Here is a 24,807-nt window from a genome sequence, read left to right on the forward strand (position 1 = left end):
ACACTTTTTCTGTTGCAACGGGTGCGTCCGTATGTTGAACAACAATTTAACCGTATGTAGTTCACCTCCATACGTCTCTTAATATAACCCAAACGGCATCCGTAAGCGGAAACGATGTCCTTTGGAAGGGGATAAATACTAATATTAACCCATCCGGTGCCACAATCATTCACGAACACTTTTATTTGATGATCTCTAGCAATTTCGAAGGGTATTGAAAATTGAATATACTAAAAACTAAAACGAAATATTCATAAATAAATATTTTTAATGTACTAAATAAATATGTAGTAAAAATAATTATATTATACAATTAATTGAATAATCTATATATATAAATATCAAATTTTTTAATTTTTCTTTATTCCGTGAATAGAATTAGAATTTAACTTGTGCTCATAGTTTCCAATATTTTTAAAATAAATCGTTCTTTTTTCTATAATTCTCAATCTTTTTGTTTATATATGAAACGCAGTTCTTGAATTGAATTAGTATAATCTATTTTCATCTTTCAGTATTTTTTTATTTCAGTTTTCTATATTCAATTTAAGATCAATTTAAAATATAAATTAATGTTTCTTTCATTCAAAAAAAAAAAATTCTTCGCAAATTTTTTATCTAATCTAATTAATTTTTTATTTAATAATTTCAAATTTCAATAATTCCATTATTTAATAAAATTTACAAGAGATTAATACGATAATAATTTAATGTGTAATTTCTCGAATAAAAGAATCAATTTTTACAAGATATTTCAGACAATTTACAACAAATTCTATTAAATTGAATTAATAAACATAATAAATCATACTGATATTCTTAGTGATTTAAAGCCTGAACTTGAAAAAACCGTATAATCATCGAGTTAGTGATAATGTAGTTAGATAAAAAAAAAGTCATAAACGAGAAAAGTATTGTTCCTATTTATATTCTTCAATGACATAGCTCGATTATTGATTTTTGTTTAAAATATCAAATAAAATAGTATCATTGTTTGCTTCTAACTTATTAATTGCTTTATGAGTTACACAATATGTACGATTATATGTACAGAGGCGGAAATTAGTCTACATAATGAAACGAACGACAAAGATGATAATCATCAAGAAAAGTACTTAGAGAGTAATAACTTGACATTTATTACTAATAAGTCTTCATAGACGTAGGCGATGATTACCAATTATAATAATGAGTTTTGGTAGCTTAAGAATTTATGTTAGTTAAATTTAATGAAGAATCGAAGAGGAATTGATGATTAGAAATTATTATATACAAATTGAAATTTTCTTTTATAATTTGTGTTTTTTTGAGATATTAATAGATAATTAAAACCGATAATATTCAATGTTTTTTTATAAAATTTATTTTCAATTTAAAGATTTATGTTTGCCTTAAATTGCCATATGAAATGTCTAATGTAAATACAATAAATTCAATAAGATTTAGAAATTGTTACTAGAAATGGTATATTTTAATTTCTGTAAATAAAAATCTTTATTTAATTATTTATTTTCGAAAGTATTTATATTAAAAATGATTTGGTTATAGTTTCATTTATTGTTATTTAATAACTATATATTTAGTAATTCTTCTTGCTTAATAAGTTCTTCCCTATCTTTGCATTTAGTAATTGTACATTTTAATTCCTAGTAACAATTTCCTATTCTTTCCAATCTAATTATAGCATTTATTGACTCTCTTTATCGATTTAACCTCTTCAGAAATAAATTTATTAAAATAACAGAACAATAATTATTTTATTCTATATTTATTACAATATATATTTTATTTACTATATAACACATCATATTTTCTTGAATCATATTCAAGTTAAATACGATATAATTATTCCTATACGATATTAATAAATTTAAACCACATTTTTATAAAAAAAAATCACGAATTATTACAATAAAAAAAAATGAGAAAATTATATATTCGTTTTAAAAGTAAAAGTAAAAATCGAAAGAATTTCACTAAAGGTGAGCCATTCAGAGGACAGAAACGACGATCTACTACTCTAAGGCTCGACACGATTAAGCAATCTGACCAATCCACCTTCGTGGTTATCGCATTAATGTATCGATTGACCGGCCCGATAAGGGTTAAAAGGTTAAGACGAGAAGTCGCGTAGCGACCACCGCTTGACTAGAGAGAATCGAGAAAGAGAAGCAGGTCCGATGAACCTGCGGGGCTAATGTACTCGGCTCGATGATGCTCGAGTAGTTCCGTACTTGGCGCACGTGAGCACCATCGCGTGCCCCGCATACTCTTCTTTCATGCTTCTTTTCTTCATCCTACCCCTTCCCTCGTTCTATGTCCACCTCTTTCGCCGTTCAGCCCTCCTTCTCTCCTCGGTCACCCCTTTTCCTCGCATCGAGCGACTACCGTCCCTCCTCGTGGTATGTGTAACGTAACGATCTGTTCACGCGTGCCTCGATCCACTGATCTTTGTTTGAGCAACTGAAAGAATTCTTTTCAGTCTGGGCTATCTTGCACAATTAAGAGAATCTCGAAATAAGATATATTTATATGATGAATATTATAAAAAGAATAAATTGTTTTGTAAAAATTATTGTTTTTTTTTTTGATATTAAAAAATATATATTTTGTGATATATGATAATTAATTAAGTTGTTAAATTGAAATTTTTATTTTAATGTAAACTTGTGTGATTGATATATGGGGTGAATTGAAGGCAAATTAGAATGTGATACAAAGCTTTCTTTTCATGAAATTTGGTTGTAGATAACAAGTAACATTTCATTTTTTATAAGACTTGATTATTATTCTTACAAAAACTTTGATATTTAAAGAATTTCTTTAATTAAAATATAGTACTAGAAACTATTACAATATTATATATATGTAGACTTATATATATTTGTACATAATAAGAAGACTTCTAATTATAATTCTTATAAATAAATATATTTAAAACTTACCCTTTGACCAATATTTGTTTACATTAATAATAAAGAATAAATATTAATAAATTTTATCAAATTTCTTTTTTTTTACAATTTTTAAAATAAGATTGTAATATATTATTAATTAAAAATCCATGAGTAATCTTTAAAGGATAATATTGTTCAATCAAAAGATACAAAATAGAATAGAATTTATTAAAAGTTGTTACGAATAATTAAAAGTTGCCCTTCTAATTCTAATTATTCTATCTATCATACAATTCCAAAGACCTAATTTTGATAAAACTACGCAAACTGAAAATAAGACAGGAACAATTCATATGTGTTTCAGACTTGCGGTGAGCGACTGTGCGCCTCAAACGTCGCGGGTCAGCTCAAACTTGCACAGCAGCAGTAGTATGGCAGTAAGCCGTGTACCAAGCCCTCCACCACCGGAAGTGAACACCCCCGTGGCCGAAAATTGGTGTTACACGCAGGTATGTACTAAATATTAGATAAAACTCTGGACCAAACTCGAGTGTTTTTTAATTAATTTTGAAAAAAATAACACCTATTCCTTCTATTAATTAAAAATACATACATCAATTCTTTAAAAATTGTTTGACAAGGAAAATAAAATTAAAAAGAAAAAATTATTTTTATCAGAAATTAAAAAATTCGAGATTAATTTTAGGCTAATAATAAATTGTGCATTGTACAATATTTTTAACGATTCTTATAATCCAAATGTGGCTTGTGTTGTGAGAGCAGCAGTGTGTATTGTTAAAGCTATCGACATACTGAGGCCAATTTAATTGCAGTTTAATTGGTCGTTAACGATGATAGTGAGCTTCAGTTTTGATTGTCAGAGCAGGGAAAACGTTTTGTTCCACGATTAGAACAATAATATACATTTTAACAATTGATGATGCTTATCTCTTGAGAATTAAGATAATTCTGACATCTTTTCGTAAAAATTATTTCAAACAAATTCAAATCGTTGGAATATCAAAGACACAAATACCAAACAAGATAACGAATGCGATATAATTAATTGATTTAATTAAATAACTAAAGAAAAGAAATAATTGCATCGTTTCTTTTCTATGAAACAGATTTTACGTACATCTCATCTTTGTAAAAATATCGCATAAAAATATATTGTAAATCTTTCCTTATTCCTAAAAAAAAAAAAAAAAAAATTTGATTCTTCTCCAAATTCGTAGAGAACTCTTAAAGGTTTTGGATCCTCCTCGAATCCTCCTCTTCTAGGTCAATTTCATCGTCTTCGTCGATATCATCCTCGTGGTCGCGCGTGAGACCACGCACTCCTGACGTTCTCGTTCTATTTTTACTGCTCGTCCCCTCGCGATGTGAATGACCTGCGACTAGATATCCCGCTGCTCCATGCGATCTCTAACTCACCCGTGGAAACGTTCGCCAGCTTTCCCGCGAGAATCTGTCACTTCAAAAGCTCGCAGAACGAAACATGAGGGTAAAATTCTCTCTCTTTCTTTCTCTCTTTCTTTTTTTTTTTCTTCTAACAGGGAGCAAAAGTTATCTTTCATAATGATGTTTAAACTTAACGTTAAAATCTGAACTTGATCAACAAATTTTTTGAAGAGTCGTAGATTCTTTAAAAATTGTTATATTTTCATCGTTTTTATAGTTTTTTTTTATTTCAATTTGATTTTTCTTGGTTTTTATTTCAACGATTAATTAATACGTGTTTATCATAAAAATAATTTTGAACGTACTCGGGCTAGATTTGAAATTAGAATTAAAAAAATTATTATTTCACAAGCATTCTTCAGTTCTTCGTATCGTTTTACGTTTCAAAATATCAATAGATTTATAATATAAGAGAAAAAATATTATGTAATTAATATTGTAATAAAAATAAGAATTGCAGCATCGGGAAAAATTAAGAAGTATATAATTGTATTTTGATTTTTTATTGTTATTCCAGGATAGATATCTCTTTCCATTGAAAATTCGATTCGAAATCAATTTTACACTTGTTCAATAGTTTGAAGATATAAGAAATTAATTGCTGTAATAAAAAATTTTAAAAATTTAACTGATGGATTAGTGTGAAATGAGTCTTCTTCGATTGATGGTGATTTAAAAGAACATCTGGAGGATGTTCTGAGTGAAAGTGTCTTGTGAAGATCTCGTGGATTCGTTGTGGTAGGATGTGGTCATGAGCGAAGATGATCGATTCTGGTTTAAGTGTAATCTTGTGTTGTTGATAAATTGATGTAATTTGTTTTCTTCGTAAAATTTATACCATGAAATAATTTATAAAATGTAGTATTAGCATGAATGAAGATCATTTCAAAACATAAGTATTCCAAGATTGTTCAATAAATTGTATTTTTTGTAAAACTATACAATCGTACAATCGTTATCTAAAAATAATTAATTAATATATTAATTTTGTAATTATAATCAAATTAATTTAGCAAATATAAACACGAAAAATAAATAAGTTATTGGTTACAATCAATTAAAAATTTTATTACAAATTCAATTATTTCATCTATAAATTTAATATTTTAATATTATTTATTATTATTCAGAATAAACATCTTGTTGTATATATTTATATTTATTATATGTATTAATATTTATAAAAATATTTTAAGACAACCTAATATTCTTAGAATAATTTCTCTCAATGTGTATTTATTTCCAAAGTGATCAAAATAGTTTTTTAATATTTTATTGATATTTTCACTAGAACATTTTATATTAATTTGCATATCTAAAAATAAAGTATTATATGTTATTTTATTCTATTAATTAAAGATTTTTATATAACGAGAAGAACAATGTTCAATTTTGTTACTAAAGTAAGTCTCAAAAAACAAAAACAAAATCAAAAAACACTGATCTCTATTCTAACCATTTCCATTTAATCATCTTATATATACAACTCACATAGGATCTCATTTAGAAATCAACATCTCGACCGATATTCCATTTTAAAAAGGAGAATCAAATCTCTCATGAAACTTTTCGAGTGTTATTTACGTGATGCATACGTTATTCAGGATTGGAATCCTTCAAAGGGATTGTGATCTTCCTCTTTCCCCTTTCCCTCCTCCTCCTCCTCCTTCAAAAGGTAAAGTTCGAAGGAATTCCAATATTCGAAGGAGTGTGCAACTCTCGGTTTTCAGGGAGGATCCATCGAATCGAAAGTCGATTCGTGCTCCAGTTAACTTTCGTAATGCATGCGCCGATTTCGCCTCGTCAGCGGACACGAGGAGTCTGGTGCAGCAATCATGCGAGCTCACGCGCTGTATCTGTCGTAACACGCCGATCGATGAGCTCGATAAAAAGCGTAGAAAGCGTTCTGGCATAATTTCCAATTGGTTCGTTCGTCTCACTGTTCAGAATCTCCTCTGGAGAATCGAATTTAGATGGTAAATTGATCTCGATGGGTCATTATGGCAGGAAATTGTGTTTAGGAGATTGGTGGTTGATTAAAAATTCATTTCATTTGGAACTTCATTTCGTAATCATTCAATGATTTTTCTCTGATTGTTTATTATTTATTGATATTTTGATTTATTGTCTAGATTTTCTTTTAGTCGTTGAAAAAAGTCGAGAAGAACTTCTTTTCTAACTTTTAAAATTGTATCCAAAATGGCGAAATCGAACGATTTTATAGTTTGATACTTTTTAACAAGTATTTATTTTATTTGCATAGATTTTCGATTTTTTTAGGTTATAAGGATTAAAATTAATTAAAGTTTGATTTTTTATTAATACTTTAATCTAAAGATTAAATTTTCTCTTCATATTTGAGATTCTATTAAAGATGATTTGAATAATATAGTAATTTTTTTTTGGAAATTTTGATTTTAATATACATCTATAATATTAAATTTTAGAAAAATCCATAGAAAAGTTCCTAGTTATCTATACTTGGGTCTTTATTTAAATTTCAAAAAAGCCTATGAATTAAAAATTAATGTTAATAATCTAATTAATACCTAATTATCACCTCATCAAATGTTATTTTTAATTTAAGAATTTGAAATACTAATTCTCAATTAATTACTAATTCTTTGAAAATTAAATTTTTATTTCTTTCAGACAAACATATGAAGATTCATTTGTTGAAATCAACTTTTCCTACTCAACACTGGAACTCTAAGTTCCTTCGAAATCTTTCCTTTTCAAAATATTTTTCTTAACCCATACACCTTTTCACATCTTTTTACTCGATTTAGACTTCTTGTTAGCTTCGCCATTTCTTTGATCCACAGATTGTGGCAATTTTCCACGTTATTATTGTAAAGTCTTTCAGATCTCTCAATTGTAACTGTTTATATTCTTGTTCTCTTTTATGTGAATTCAGCTCATCTTTGTTATCAAACTGATCTACAAACCGTGATAATTTTTTACGATAAATCATCATTCGTTAAATTATCTACTTTTATATCTAATTTCTTTACGGTTTTATAATTTCAACTTTATTATTCGATTTAATTTTTCTTTTTTAGATAGATAATTAATTATATTATGATTGTTTTGAACGATTTTTAATAATTTAAATCAATCAGATATATAACAAAATCTTGCTACCTCCATTATTTATTTAAAAGCTCAACAAAATTGTCTATTTTATCAACCTACAAATTCCAACAATAATCCACAGTATCCACGCCAATATAAGTTCATCAACTTTCCTCATTAAAGCAACCTAAATCACCCACGCATCCAGCCTACCTATTCAATTTCTTAATCAAATCTCGTCCCACTAGATCATCATCATCATCATCACCACATACCCAACAGCGTTCTCTTCACTTCTCAAAAATCTGGGGATCCCCAACAACCCCTGGCTTTCTTCCACACCCATTCATCTATCTGCAATTTCACGAAAGTCCCCTACGCTCTCGACTCGATTTTTCCACCAACTCCTCACCTCACCTAGACGCGAATTCCATATGCCAGAGTCATTATCACTCGTTGCCTTTCATTTCCACATCGTTATCTCGTGGCACGTGTTCCATTACATGAATCGAGCGACCTCGTCTCGCGATGAAACTAAGATCGAAAGAAGGGCTAAGCTCTTCTTCACTTTTTTTCTTTCTGTTTGCTGTTCTCTGTTTTCTTCATCTGCTTATTATACTTTTCTCTCTCTCTCTCTCTCCGATATTTCCTTCTTTTTCGACGTCTGGTTTTTTTCGAGATCTTCCTCTTTGAAGTCTTCTTTTTTAATATCTCTGAGACATCATTTCCTTTTTCTACATCTTTATTGTTCTTTCCTTTTGTTTTTTTTTCGTCTTTATTGCTATCTCTTTATCTTCCTCTGCTTCTACTTTCCTCTTCTTCTTTTTATTCTATTTCCTATGTTTTTAACTTTTTGTTTCTTTCATTTTTCTTCGACATCTTCTTCTTCTTCTTCTTCTTTTCTTTAATATTTCTTCAATGGTTTTTACTTCTTTCACTTTTTCTTTAATATTTCTATCTCTACTTCGTTCATCTTCTATTTCTTCTCTCTTTAAACAAAGTAAACAACATCGATTCTCAAAGATTTCGATCTTCTCGCGGTGATCTCGTGCATGTTCGAACACCGTGTCCAGGACTCTACCGGAAGCCTCGACTTGGTCTGCTTGCTGCTCGAAGCAGCGCACGCCGCTCCCGTAAACGGGCACGGGTGATTCAAGGCCGATCGTCGACGACCGCCGGGTTGAACGACTCCTGGGGGCGTCGACCGGGCCTCCTCTCCTCGTCTTCCTTCCTTCTTGTGATTCATCGCGCTGTTTTCTTCTATACGGAAACGACTAAGACGATGAACTTTGTGCCTCTGTGTTCTTTGCGCCCTCTCTTGGATCCTCTTCGACGCTCGGAACTCTGGCTTGGATATTTCTTCGTGTATTAGACTGTTTGGAAAATTGAATGTCGATTCGAGGTCGATTCAAGAGGGTGCGCAAAGATTGATGCAAAAAATTAGTAAGATTAGAGGATTTTGAAATGAATCTTTTTAAAATATGAGAGGTGAAGAGTAGAACGATAAAATTGAGATTGATGATAAATAATTTAAATATTCGTGGATTGGATAGTGATGAAAAGTAAAATTTGTTATAATAGTAAAAAAAAAAAAAAAAAATAGAAATATAGTAAAATTTAATATTTGAAAATTTTTAAATAATAATGATAATTCTTTTTGAAATTTAAGATACAGAAAAAATGAAACATAAAATTTAAATGTATGAATATGGAAGATTTAGAATTAATAATGGATGGCTGGAAAAAAAAGGTGATAAATATTTCAAATATCTATAGATTAAGAATAATAAAGAATAGAAGAAGATTTTAGTGAAGATAAGAAGTTGGAAAAGTTGTTGGGTCAGTTTCTAGAATGCGATGAAATCTTGGTGAAAGTTATGAAATGTTTAAAGTTGGAAAATTTTGGAGTAGAAGAAATGAGATGAATATTTTTAAGATTTGAATAGAAAATATAGATATTAATATTAATATCTTAAATATTTTCAATATAAAAAAAATAAATTAGATTTATAATGGAGATAGTGAAAAAAGATTGAAAAGTTTATAGGTTTAAAGAATGAAAAATCAATTAAAAGATGATATGATAAAAAATTTAAAGTTCAAAATGATGGAAATTTTTTATATGTGAAAAAAATAAAAAGTAATAAAATTAAACAATGAAATTAATTAATGAAAATTAAACAAAGAACTTAGAGTTGGAGATTTTGAAATGAAAGAAATAAATATTGAAGTTTTCTGAATATTTAGAAAGTATGAAGAATAGAAAGGATGAAGAATAGAACTTAAAATTAACTGTAAATATAGAATTTATTTTAATATAAAAATGTAAAATTTAATATAATATGGAAATATATTTAGAGATTTAAAACTGAAGTAGAAATTGAAGTATAAAAAATATTTGGAGAATGAAAAGAATAAAATTTGACATAAGAAATTTGAAATAAAAATGATGAATGGTCTTATATTATGTGCTCACAATTACCACAATATTAATAGTCAATTCCATCCAAGCTGAGAAATTAAAATATTTGATGATTAGAATTAATTTATGAAGCTATTATAATTATCTATCAAACTTTATCTCCATTATACTACATAATTCAATCATTTTCCATTTTCTCTTCTAACATTTAATAAATTATATTAAAATCTCCATTTAAATACACAATTTCCAATTTTAAAATTTTAAATTGAATCTTTTATTTTCAAGCCTAAAATTTATCCTTTGTAATTTAAGAAACTCAATTAAAGTATTCATTCTTGATGAAAAAATCATGTATCTGCTTCAATCGCAATCAGTCACCGATGCTTAAAAAACAAGAAAAATCCGCTGCGCATTGCGATGGTAATGCAAATCTTCTGTTTCCGTTCGAGGGGCATTCGAACGTTTTAACGAATTTACGAGGGACCGATATAACTGATGGTTGGTGAATCTTGACGATGTACTCCACCTAAAGAACCTCTGCAAAATGTTATTTTATCTCGAAATAGACTGAAAGTTCTCGTCTGTTGATGAATTATTACGACGTTGCAAAACGAACTCGATTTACCGGCTCTCCTCGAGTCTCAAGATTCTATCTTCATATACATAACTTCTCCTTCAATTTGAAGAAAAATCTAATTTAACCACGGTGTTTGGGATAATTCGTTAGATTAACGCTAAAATATAAGATATAGAGGTTAGTAAACATATATAATAACATATAATAAAACATATAATATGCAAGTTAGAAATAACAAAGAAATAGTATTTTTTTAGAGCAATGATCAACTTTCAATCAATCACTGATCTTTGACCTATCTCGTTCATGAAATATATGATTCAAAGATTATGGACGATCATGATGGGTTGAACGACTCGCTGGGGCCGTCGACCGGTATACCTTTTCTGGTTCCTCATTACCTCGTTCTGGGGAAACGAACGAATCATATCGATATTCTTCTCCCACTTACTTAGTTTAACAGTACCTGGGTCCGATTAACAGTATTCCAGAGGTCGATGAGTAATGTATATTTCTATTTTATTTTATTTTATTTTTTCTTTTTTTTTTTTTTGTTAATATCTGGTAATATGTTGATTCATCGATAACCGTGAATTGGTGCTATTAAATAAATCGAACTTACCGATATTTATTAAAGTAACTATCCAATTTATCGATATCTTAATAATATTAACCAAATACCGATCTACTATTATTATCGATATATCATGTTATTGGTATCTTAACAATATTATCGATATCGATTAAATTGTCAATATCTGAATAATCAATCAACGATTGATAATGTTTCACGTTATTTATCGTTAGCAGCGCCACTAGCAGTTGGTTGGTGCAAATCTGACGTAACAAATAGAGGGTCACTGTGCGGATCACGTGATCCCAGTTAACGAAAGGAATACACATGAACTCGCGTCGAGGAGATCAATCAAACATGTAGGTAGGCTTGGATCACAGCCAATGCGTACTATTACGTGGAAGATACGGAATTAGATTCGGAAAATAATGTTGCCCGATTCGAATAGTCGTTTCAAGATACGCGAATACCTTGCTTCCCTATATCGCAATCGATACCGTCGATCGAATTTCGTGCATTTTTTTCTGTGTTATAGATAAAAAGCGTTTAAAAAATGTGTTTCAAAATGTGTTAACATTAGAAAAATTTATAGAAAGAAATATAACAATCGATAAAAGATAATATAATGATTAATTGAAAAGAAGATAACCTTTATTATCTATATATAGAATTATAGGTTATATATATTTTATTATACATAGAAATAGTTGATACATATATGAATTTAAATAATATTAGAATATATTGGAATATTATAATAAATTAATAATATATTTTTTATGTAATTATTTATTCTATATATTTATTTTTTGTTATATAATTATCATAATTATGAATTATTAATTATTCTTTAATCTTTTCTATTTAAATTTATATTTATATTTTATTTTTGTCTCTTAAAAATATAATATATGCTTGATGCTATAATATATGTTTCACTGGTTATCCACATGGCATGAAACGTAAAACATTCTTAATCTTTGTACATTATTGATTATTATCTTCGAATATGTGAATAATTTTACAATACAAAATATCACTTCTTTAAATTATTGATTTCTTGCACAATTGCTTACAAAATTCTTTGACTGATCGTAAATAGAAGCGAAAGATCGAAATTCTAACGGATCTTTTATAGAAGGAAGTATTACTTTAATAGTTATTAGTGTGACTTTTCAAAAAATCGTATTTGAAAAAAGAAAATAAAAAGCAATTTTTTTGTTTTTATTTAAAAAAAAAAAAATAGTTAAAAAATTAAATAAAATAAATAAAATACTTAAATCAGAAATAATCATAATTTCATTATTTCATAAATTAATATGTTGAAATAAAAGGTTAAAAGTGATAATGAAATAGAAGATAAATGATTTATTCAGCATTACAAGAGATTATCAGTGATCTTTTGAAAATATGTCTTCAATACCTGAAGGTTGCATGGATTATCAGGTTCAAGTATGATTTTAAACTACAAAGAGTTGTTTCTTCTTTGAATTACTAACATATGATAAACCGAATGCATTGAATATTTAATAAAATTTAATTCATTGATTTTATATTTTAATACAAAATATTATTTTATTTTCTTTTCTCGATTAACTACTAATTTTATATTTTATATTTAATTAAAATAAATTTATTAATCATCATGATTCATCTTAAATCCCATATTGGTTTTTCTCATTATTTTAGTTATAATTTTTTTTTTAAATCAATTAAGATAATTTTTCGTATAAAACCAAGATAACTATCTTTTAATCACGAAAAAAAATTTTCCATTTTATGTCATTATTTTTCAATTTAATGACTGCACAATTTTTTAAATAATTTTTTTCAATTCGAAATTTATTCCATCTATTCGAAGATGAAATTTTCAACTGATATATCATAGAATACTTATATTTCGATCGAAATCCTAAGAAGTAGACAAATTCCTTCACTCGTCTATGCGAGCAAACAGCTGAAAACAACTCACGTGGTGCGCAGTAGGTTCGATGATCCTTACTTCGGCGTGACCTTCGTTGGCTATCCCACAGGTTCAATGCACGCTTGTTGTACGTATAATCTCGTAACCAGTTACGTCTTACTCGAGCTCGGAAAATGCCTCCTTCCTTTTATGCTACTCGTGAAACTCGACCTTTTACAACTTTGCCCTGGATAGATATTCTTTGTGATTATTCGAGTTTCTTTTACGATGAAAATTCTAAAATTATTAGATTTGTTCAAAAAATTTATAATATCTATATTCAACTGTTTACAACATAAACTTTTTTCTTTAAATTTACTCTTCTTTTAGACAATGAATTCCTCTAATTTTTTTTGCATATTTCTAAAGAATTTCTAATTTGTAAATGATAATGAACTATATCTAATGAAATTGTAATAGTTTCCATACTATAATTAGAATATTTTGTAAAACAATAGAAAGATATCTTTATCAATTTTTTCAATTAGAAAAAAATATTATTAAATTCCTGTTATAACAGAATGAAATTTGTTGATAATTATAAGCTTTAATATTCTAGTTTAAAAAAAAAATTATTTTTTTTTTTTTTACAACAAAATAATATAAAACATTTTTATGCATTTATTATATATATAATATAGTGGATAATATATATAGTAATTTTTCAATTAAAAAAATCAATTTTTATATAAAGATATTAATTTTCATGTTTCTAGAGTTAAAAGAAATCGCACATTGTTTCCAGTGAAAAAAAAAGTAATCGAAGAGAAAGACGAAGAAGAGAGAAGAGACTTTCACTTCGCCCAGGGTCGTTGCGCTGACGTTTCTCACGCTTCCCTTTGTGCATTGATTCCTCAAGTCTTCGAACGATAGTTTTCTCTTTCACGAATCCATCGTTCTGTGTTTTCCTCACGAAAACCGAGATGTTTAACGAAACGAACGTTAAGTTCCGAAACGAATTGATGTTTCATGCCGCATTATCCTGCAATGGAGATTGACATAATCGGCCTATTCAAATCGATTATATATCCCTTAAAGAGCTCGCTTCTTCGTTTCCTTCGTTTCTGTCTAAATGGTAACCAATAGCTATTATTATTGCGATACTTGAAAGAAAAATCGAATGATGATCCTGTATCATATTACAATAATTTTAATTAAATTGCAAGTCAAGATAATATTATTGTTATATCTATTTAAGAAAAAAATCTTAAGTTGATACTATATAAATTAAATTTTTACTTTTTCGAATCAATCTTTGAATAATTTTTCGAGAATTTTGTTTTAAAACATAGAAGAAACATTCTAATAAAAAAATACTATAGTATAAAAAAAAGCAGTTTTTTTTTATATTTTTCTAACTTTTATTACATATTACGTTCTATATTATTACATTCTATATTATATGGATATTTTTCAACTATTTATCTTTTGAAGATATCATTAAAAAAATTATTTAATCTCCGAAAAAAATGTCCTAATAGATAACAATTATTCTATCTCTATCTAAATTTTTTCTTATTTTCTATATATATACACACAAAGAAAAAAATAACAAAAAATCATTTAAATTTAATCTTTCGATTAGATATATGAAATAACAATTACATATTTTATCTTAGAAAACTTCTTATATTGTTAGAGATTTCGAATTGCATATACCAACTCGTCAATGACCTATGACGTGGATCTCTTTGCGTAATATCGTTTTCGTAATAAAACTCTCATAAAACTCCGAGTCTAACCACGTTTCAAGGGCCTATAACGGCAAAAGGCCGTGCCTCGGCGGCCATAACATATATACTATCATGATAAGGGCTGCATCGAGACGGACTAGAGAAATAGATTTGGCTCCGGGCTCGGTTTCGTTCGCCAAGGTCGTGCACACGCGTGACGTCAGGGATCGTTGACTCATGGGGGCTCGACCTCGGTGTCTTCTTCTTCCTCTTCCTCTTGCCTTCTTCGCTTTATCTCTGTCTCGTCCACGCCTTTAATCGTGCTTTTCAACTAATTTCGAGGCCGATTATAATGTAAGATATAAATTTTGAAATTTTTTATCTTTTCTTTTGAAACAATTGTAAACGCAATCCTTGGATGTAATGAATTCTTTGTGAAGCTTTTCTTTGTGAATTATTAATAGATTTAAACTTTTTTGAAGGAATAATCGAATTTTTGTTTCAATTGAATCTATTACATATAATTTGATACGATAATTGTTTTATTTAAGGAAATTAATTATTAAATTTTGAATCACTTCATTGACATATTATATATTTTATGCATATTACATTTGAACTTTGATCCGTTTCTTGATTTCATTTGTCATGTATTAATAAATCATTTGATTAATTATTCACGGTTTAAATAATAATAAAATTTAATTCCGTATTCTGTGTAATTTCAACAAATTTATATAATTCAAATACTTCGTAAATAAAAACTTGTTTGCAAATCGTTACTGACTCGAACAAGGATCGATATTGAGCGGAAGTAGATGCACACCTCGTCACGTTTCAGAACGGAAAAGAGATATCCGATCGATGATCGTATATACCGCTTGACACCTTTTTTCCGTTGTATAGGGGATTGATACACGTCTGCATTATTTATTATTATTATTTGAATCTTTATTTTCATTAAAAGTCATTATTCCGTAATCTATAAAAAATTAAATTTTTTATTTTTTATTTTTATTATATATTTATTATTTAAAAAATTTTTTTTTATATAATTTTTTTTTGCTATGTGAAAATTTTTTTTATTACCAATTAATCTTTAATTGATTTATATATAATATATAAGTGAAGTTAAAAAGATTCGACTTTGTTATAATTAGAGTATGCGATTCTTATACTTTGAGCTTTTCAGCAAGAAATTTCATAGAAATAGCTTCCTATTATACTACATCATGTTCATCATAATAACGCCTACTTGAATTCCTAAAGATGAATCGAAACATCTGACCCTTCTGGAATGCAATCTTTCATAAAATAAAATAACAAATTGAACAATGTATTAAACTCTCACAATTCTTATTCTAACTCTTTTTCGACGTTTATCTTTTATAATTATCAAGAAAAATATGTTTCAGATAATAAGAAGTTCGTTTTACAAAAACGTGAACATTTTCCGATACATCGATTTTTTTTCTCAAACTTTATCTCTTTCTTTATATATATTATACGTATTCTCTACGTATATTTTCACTTTTATCCATAAATCAGCATATATAATTTGACAAGTTGCATCAGACTAATGTGCATCAAAGCGAACGCGACAAAGATTAAATTTTTTTGCGTATTTTTTTTCAAGGTAATTACGTAAGAGATATAAGTTCAATTCGACCCTGGCTCCCTCTCTTTCTCTTTCCAACACGTGCTTCCGTACTTGTAGTACTTCTCGCGACTCGTCTGCTTACTACTTCAAGGCCACGATCAATTTAGTCGTAGGAACCTTCGACATTCCTCTCAAAAAGAATCTCTGTTAGCTTTTTTCCTCTTCTTTTCTCTTTTTTCTTTTTTTTCTTTTTTTCTTTTTTTTTTATTTGGGGCTACACGACAAAACTAGCGAATATATCCGAGGACGAGGAAACCATTCGACACACACGCGCACAAAGAGGATATATATAAAGAAGCATACATTGTGTACAATCGGTGTTTTCACGAGTTTTGTCATAACCTGAAAGCCAGACAACGTAACGGAAGGTCTTCTCTAATTGCGAGCGATAAGAGGACTCACCATGCAACTCGAAATACAGTAATCATATTTTCGTTTCTTGTCTCATATTTTTTTTTTCTTTTTTTTTCTTGCATATTGCAATATAGTTATGATCAACTTTTAATTATACTATATGAAATAGTTATGTTATATTTTTCAACTTAATTTGTTTTACATATTTGATGATTATTTTACGAAAAATATTGTATTTCATTTTACGAAAAATACATCGTTTTTATTAGACGAATTGAATGTAGAAGATTATCTGAGAACTGGAAAAAAAGATTTGAATATATTCATTAAGTTTTATATTGTTTGATAAATAGAAATAATATTAAAAATGTTCTTATTCGTTATGTAGGATTTTCTATATTTTATCAATTATTGGGCATTATGGAAGCATTATATTCCATAATTACGAAAATCCATATTTACAGCTTATGGTTATTCTAAGATCTATATAAATTTAAAGTTTATATTATTCTAAAGATAGAGAAATCTTTTGTTATGAGAGTAGAAAAAAAAAGAACGTGGTTTAAAAAATCTATATCACAAAGAAACTAAAACTCTGCTTTGTTATCTCCGATGGACGAAGTTATCTAAAAGTTGAATGCGTAATTTCCTACGAATATAAAATTATCTTGCTCTCTCTAATAAACACAGATAACATACAATTATCAATATCCTTGTATTAATTTATTCTAATTGAATATTTGATCAATAAATTTCTTTTGTTCTATATTTATAAGTTCTTAAACCATATTTATTTTTTATTAAAGAATAAAAATTATTACTTTATTATTAAAAAGAATTTCTTCTATTAAAAGACAATTAATTTCCTTATATCAAGATATTAAATCTTATTCCTTCAACAAAAAAAGAAGGAAAAAAAATTACTTGACGCATATTTGCGTAGTCCTTAGCGTAGATAAATTAAGGTAGTTTCCACGGGATACATTCTGACGTGGTGTCGCATTTGAAGGTCTTATGTGCACAGGTGAAGGTGGTTAAGTTCAGCTACATGTGGACGATAAATAACTTCAGCTTTTGCCGGGAGGAAATGGGAGAAGTACTAAAGTCGTCCACCTTCTCAGCAGGGGCCAACGATAAATTAAAATGGTAAGATCCGGAAGTATAAGCTCGTTTGTCAAGCGTAGAACACGAGTCTGAAAATTTCACTTCTGAATTTCACAGTAGAAAATTACTTGGCAAAATTATTTAAGATTCTTTGCATTGCATACCAAATTGTTTTCTTGATCTCATAAATTCACTTTTTTTTAATGATTTTTTTATTATATAGGTAATCTTTCAATATAAAATATATTATATCTAAAATGTTGGTTACCTTATTACTGATCTCATTTTTTTTCAATAATCAAATAAAAATTGATTTATTTATAATTTTTTATTTTATATTTAATTACTTAATTTTTTTATTTCAATTTTATTTTAAGTTTTTTATATATCTATACTTTTTAAAATTTTGGTACGAATTTTTCATCTTTTTTTTTATTGAAATATCAAAATATCATTCATAATATAAATATATAATTGTTGATATTTCTTATAAAAAATTATTAATAATAAATTAAATAAATAGCAACATCAAGTTTCTTGAAAAATTTGAAATCATATCAGATAAGTTTATATTGATGATAATTGATTTTAGGTGCCTAAGAGTGAATCCTAAGGGTCTGGATGAGGAGAGCAAAGACTATCTGTCGCTATATCTCCTTCTCGTTTCGTGCAACAAATCCGAAGTCAGAGCAAAGTTCAAATTTTCTATTCTTAATGCCAAAAGAGAAGAAACCAAAGCAATGGGTAAGTGCTAAACGGATGCAATGCAGGGTATTTTAAAAATTACAATTAATATCATAATTATATATATTATAATATCATAATTATATTATACAATAAACATATTGAAAAATAATTTTTTAATTATCATGTATCTTATATGTATCTGCATCTATATTTTTCGCTAATCATGCAAAAATATATGTATGCATTCGTGTAGCAAAGAAATGCTCGTTAAATATTTTAAAATAACAATTAAATCATAATTTTATAATGGAATTTTATAACAAGTTCAAAGATCTTGAGAACAAAATTTAAAATTCATAATAAAAATCTTAATTTATTTTAAAAAAAGATATTTCGTTCAAAAATGGTAAACAATGGTAATTTTATACTTTCAGAGAGCCAACGTGCTTATAGGTTCGTCCAAGGTAAAGATTGGGGTTTTAAGAAGTTCATTAGGAGAGATTTCTTGTTGGATGAAGCCAATGGACTCTTGCCCGACGATAAACTCACGATATTCTGTGAGGTATATACCTTTGTATGTTACATACTCAATATTTGTATGATTTTCTAACGTTTATTGCGAATGAAAATCTGTAATTCTATAAAATATTACAGGTCAGCGTAGTGGCAGATAGCGTGAATATTTCCGGACAAAGTAATACTATACAATTCAAAGTTCCAGAATGTCGATTACCGGATGATTTAGGACTTTTATTTGAAAACCAAAAATTCAGCGATGTCACGTTGACAGTATGTGGGAGAGAATTTCAAGCGCACAAAGCTATTCTCGCAGGTATAATAAATTATTTTTTAAAATTAATACTTTTTATATTTTTATATTTTATATTATAATCAATATCTTCGATATCTTGTTCAAAAAAATGGATGATTTTAATTTATAATTTTATTCTTCAGCACGAAGTCCTGTTTTTTCGGCGATGTTCGAGCACGAGATGGAGGAAAGGAAACAAAATCGCGTGGATATCACCGACGTAGACCACGAAGTGTTACGAGAGATGTTACGATTTATATATACGGGAAAGGCAGCAAATTTGGAAAAGATGGCGGACGATTTACTAGCTGCAGCGGACAAATACGCATTAGAAAGGTTGAAAGTTATGTGCGAGGAAGCGTTATGCACAAGTTTAGCAATCGAGAACGCAGCTGACATTCTAATTCTTGCTGATCTTCATAGTGCTGATCAACTTAAGGCACAAGCCATAGATTTTATTAACACGTAAATATTCATAAATGTTTAAAATGAAATTCAGAACGAAAAAATCTATCTAGTAAAACAAAAAAGATTTATCATAAGATATTCTATTATATAATCTCAATTGATAAAAGAGAATAAATTTTTCTATCATTTTATTCATGATATTTGTTTCAGACATGCGACAGACGTAATGGACACAGCAGGTTTTAAATCAATGGTGAACTCTCATCCGCACCTCATAGCGGAAGCGTTTCGGGCATTAGCCACTCAACAAATTCCACCGATCGGACCGCCCAGGAAGCGGGTGAAACAAAGCTGAAAACAATCACCGCTGACTCCGGGCACAACCTCCACATCGCCCCCGCCTATTTTGCATCCCTCATGACTTTTTTGTGTACAGTGATACAAGTAGTGCTAAATAAATGTTTCCTAGTGCGCCATTCTCTGGTCCACTTAAAAAGGAACTGCGACGAGAACTGTTCTTCATGGTTTTCGACCTAAATTTGTATCGTTCAAACAAGATACATTGTGCAGCCGATTCAAACGGCAAGGCGGGAAACGCAGTTAACTTATGGCTATAGACTTTATTGTAATTTGGTGAAATCGTCGATATTAGAAAAAGCCTATCACAGAAAAGGAACCGAGAAAAGGGTATGATGAAAGATAATCTTTTTCTGAAAAAGAGTAAATTATTAAACGCGTTGGTTTCAATCAGATTGAACGAAATTATTGGTAGTTTGCATTGTACGTTACATTCTCCTGTGTGAGAGGGACATGTGTTTATCCATCGATATGCAAATATCATGTCAGCGATTTGTCAATGCGCATAATTAGGGTCTTGTAATGGATTTGTTTTCGTTTATAATGAGAATAAGTGATGAAAACGCGCAAACCATCTATGCATTATGAAAAAGACATCAGAAACAGCCAGAGGACCAAGGCGAGATTGAAACTCGCTGATACATTGCTACACACATAACAAACTCACACGCGAAGAAAGAGAGATATACATGTGATGTACGAAGAAAGTTGTGATAGACGTCAACCAGACAATTAAAAGAAAAAGATTTTGTTCCTTTGTCGAAAATAACGAATCAAATAAGAAGTGTCCCACGCTTGTTCATCGTGTACACGAGCGACAAGAATAAAATTAGATATGTTTATTACTGATAGTGATTTTTAGTTTTAAATGAAAAAAAAAAAAAGAAAGAAAAATGAAATCGTCGAATTCTTCCAAGAACGGAGAAAAAATGATTCTAGTTAGTGTTTTTTATGATCTCTTTCTCTCAACATGTACGACTACTACGATTACTATTAATGCTACGCAATCTGTGCCCCGTATTTTTGTATATTTTTTGTCTGCAAATACCTACATCCTATCCTCCATGCGGCCTTTTTCTCTATTTCCCCTTAATCCCTATTCCCCATTCCCATTCCCTTGTCGCTAGGCACAGTTTGTTTTGTTTTCTCGAGTATTGCATAGTAGACGAAGTGATAGATTCGAATTATTATTATTATTGTTATTATTATTTTTATTATTATTACTATTATTATTACTATTATTATTATTATTACTATTATTATTACTATTACTATTATTATTATTACTATATTATTATTATTATTATTATTATATTATATTGTATTAAATTTAGGGTTGTCCATAATTTATCAGATTTTATGTTAATTATTATTGAAATGTCTATCATATTCGCAGGATACATGTATTAATTAAAAATATTGCAAGAGTTTCATTAAATGAAAAGAATGAAATCAAACAGATATTGTTAGAAAAAGAAGAAATGAACATCAAATATAAAAAGGAAATTAAAAACACTGTATAATATAAAAGGTTAGTCAATTATAATATGAGAATATTAATCGTTTTTGTGTAATTAATTATCAAAATCGCGAAATTGTGTGGTCAATGATCTGAATTATGGGCAACCGACAGAATACACAAAACAATAATCATCATTTAGTACCGTACTGGCTTCCTGATCCTCCGACCTAGCTTTACCGAATGTTTTAAATACAAGATATAAATACTTACCATTACAAAGGAGTAATGATCGAAGATTTAATGCCATACATGTTCTGTGATAAGACCACTGTAATTAACCGCAATTGTATCACAACCTTTCTAGAACTTTCTGACGATCCTGGCAGCCAGTGAATTTATCTTTTAAGGAAACGGTCGCTATATCCGGACAGTCCCAAATCTAGCGTCCCTTTCGATTTTAAGGTTTTTACTGTACATATCTACTGTATTTTATAAGAACTGAACCGAAACGGAACTATACTTTTAATGAAGGGTACAATAATCAACTATAATTTATTCTATTTTACAGACTGTGCTAAACTCATGTTCCTTGAAACACACTAGCAATGCTTTAAGTAAATGTAATGTAATTATGACAAATTAATACGATTAGATTATATATATGTGTATCTCGTTTTTGATCTCGATATGTACATGCATTTACACGTATCGTCTATCATGACGTTGTAATGTATTTCTGTCGAGATTAAAAGTAAAAAAAAAAAAAACTCCTATGGAAACATAGTTAGGGAAGATTTTCCACCGTTTTTTACACGATGTTTATTTCAGTCGTAGTAGGTTATTAAGGCTTACAAAATAAAATGACAACAAAATAGAGAAATGAAAAAAGAGGAAAAAATATAAAGAAAATATAAAATATGTTGTAAGCAGTTTAAGGAACAGATTTTGGCCATGTGTGCTCGCTCAGATTTTAAAAATGTCAAAAAAAGAAAAGAAAGAAAAAATTGTCTACGTCCATTCTATTATCCATGTTCTATCTTTGGGACTGTGCGGCGAAAAAAGTATCTCATGAAACTCGTAATATTGAATGTCTTTTTCCTAAAAACGAAAAACTAAATATTTACCGTACAACAGTTCGAGAAATATTAGATGCAATTCTTTTTGAACCAATCTGCATGAGCGTATGACTGGATAATTTGATAAACTAAGTACAAGTAAGACAAATGTTACCTCATCATGAAAATCAGCATGGTCGTGTCGCACTAGCTACTACTGCGCTGCTGTCTGATACACTTCCATTGTATATTATTGCATTTAAACTCGAAAAAAAAGAAGCTTTTTGTAACGAATAGTTCAGCAGTGGTAGCTTTTTGAAGTACATGACTGCTGTTCATTGAACCCAGCTCATATAAACGTTCATTTTTCCATTTACTTTAAGTCATTGCACCACATCAAATAAATGACATTTTCATTATATAATCATGAGAATTTTACGTGATTTTCATTATCCCCAACACATTTCATTAATTTTATAATATATTTCAATGTTTATTTTCAGCAAATTTTAGCAAATCAAAAATATCAAAAGATAATATTGTTAAAAACAATAATATAGATGAAAATAATTCAATATTATTTACATTAGATAAGAAGCTTATTTAGTTATTTATTTCATTTTTTTTATCAAATTTTTAATTATCAAGTTTATTTTTTTCATTAATTTAAATCAAAATAGATATGAGAAACAATACATTTATAAATATTAAATATGAATCGTAATCGGATTTGTTTGATCGTTCGTAATATTTGATATTTGTTGAGATACTTTCGAAGTTTCTGGATAAACTGGTGGTGCTTCAAGCATAGAAATCTGGAGAACATAAATAAAATGATATTACATAATAAAATTAAGATTTTTATCTCCTATTTGATAATAAAAAATATTAGAAAAGATTATAATAATATTTAACATAGATTGGAATATATGAAAATTTTTTCTATTTCTTCATTTGTTTTATTTCTGTTCCTATATTCTTTCAATTATCAAATTGAAAATAGACATACTTTATTGAAAGGAGTTTCATAAAGAGGAGGTGCACTACAAGCTTCGTTATAAGATGGTGGTCTATCCATTGATGGTCTAACCATTGAACAATGCAGTGGCCTGGAATCTGTATTGCAATCTGAATATCTCATGTTATATATTCTGTAAATTTTTAATATTCTGTAAATATATAAAACCAATATTAATAATATCTAATTTTGTTAATTTTAAAGCTATAGTATATAATTTTAAAATATATCTCTAAAATTATATTTTAATTTTAAATTTCAAAATAAAATTGGATTACATTAAGTTATTAAAAATTCGTACCTGTTATAATATAATAAAATTACGAAAAAACATAAAAATACTAATAATAAAAAAATGATTACAATTATTTGTGATGATTATAAATATACTATAAATATATAATTTTTATTTCTGTAAAAAAAAATTAATTAATATTTAAAAAAATTCCATGGTTCCATAAGATATATAAATGAAAGAAATTGTAATTACTTACAATAAAAATTTATAATCAAACATATATATTAGCATGGAACATTGAAATGTCCCAAAAACAATTTAAAAATATAATAAATTTACTGTTATTTTGATAATACTTATGTATATTTTTGTTTCAATTATTTAGATAGCTTTCATTTTTACATTGCAAACTGTCATCAAAAAATAGTAGTGTTTAATTCTATATAAAAATACTTTTTTACTATAGATATAAGAAAAGATGAAAAAGAAAAAAATCTTTAATAAAATAGAATCCAATATATTACATACCTGAATACTTAAATTCATTATGAACATTAATTATAAAAAAAAATATGTATAATTGAAAATTTATAGCTAAGATATTATACCAATATTATATTACTTAAATATTAATAAATTAACAAATAAAGGATGAATCTATAATTTATTTCACATTTTTTATTTTACTGATTTTCAATTAAAAAATTTTATTGCATAATGATTTTTTTAACTTTTAAATCTTAATATTTATAAAAAACAAATATTGTAAATTTTTAACTTTTCACAAATAAGTAAACATATTGTTTTAAGCTTAAACATTAAATATATCTTGCACATATAAAAGCTATAATCTTATCAAATGATATCACTTTGATAACATTACATATAATTGATATTTTAGTAATTTTCCTGAGAATTGATATACTCCTTAATATATATCTTTCTATTTTCATATATCTTTAAGAAATGATATAAATAGGTAAATGAATAGAAAAAGTGAATATA

At 27.9% G+C, this 24,807-nt stretch overlaps 1 protein-coding gene across 9 annotated transcripts in view; it reads left to right on the top strand.

Moving 5' to 3' along the window:
• Positions 1–22,244, top strand: part of LOC102679231 (protein roadkill) — a 134,630-nt gene extending 112,386 nt beyond the window's left edge. For 3 of the 9 annotated variants that reach the window (XM_006608993.2, XM_006608992.2, XM_006608988.2), the window contains 7 exons: positions 3,262–3,406; positions 17,687–17,808; positions 18,359–18,510; positions 18,888–19,027; positions 19,108–19,285; positions 19,408–19,729; positions 19,883–20,342. In XM_006608993.2, coding sequence (XP_006609056.1) covers positions 3,329–3,406; positions 17,687–17,808; positions 18,359–18,510; positions 18,888–19,027; positions 19,108–19,285; positions 19,408–19,729; positions 19,883–20,027 — 1,137 coding nt within the window. In that variant the 5' untranslated portion in view covers positions 3,262–3,328 and the 3' untranslated portion in view covers positions 20,028–20,342. Of the gene's footprint in view, positions 1–3,261; positions 3,407–12,407; positions 12,465–17,671; positions 17,809–18,358; positions 18,511–18,887; positions 19,028–19,107; positions 19,286–19,407; positions 19,730–19,882 lie in introns of those variants that run through there. The other 6 variants (XM_006608991.2, XM_006608990.2, XM_006608986.2 and 3 more) reach the window with 5 other exon arrangements.
• The last annotated feature ends 2,563 nt before the right edge of the window (positions 22,245–24,807 follow it).

The sequence above is a fragment of the Apis dorsata genome, unplaced genomic scaffold (assembly GCF_000469605.1).
Source record: "Apis dorsata unplaced genomic scaffold, Apis dorsata 1.3 scaffold_52, whole genome shotgun sequence".
NCBI lineage: Eukaryota > Metazoa > Arthropoda > Insecta > Hymenoptera > Apidae > Apis > Apis dorsata.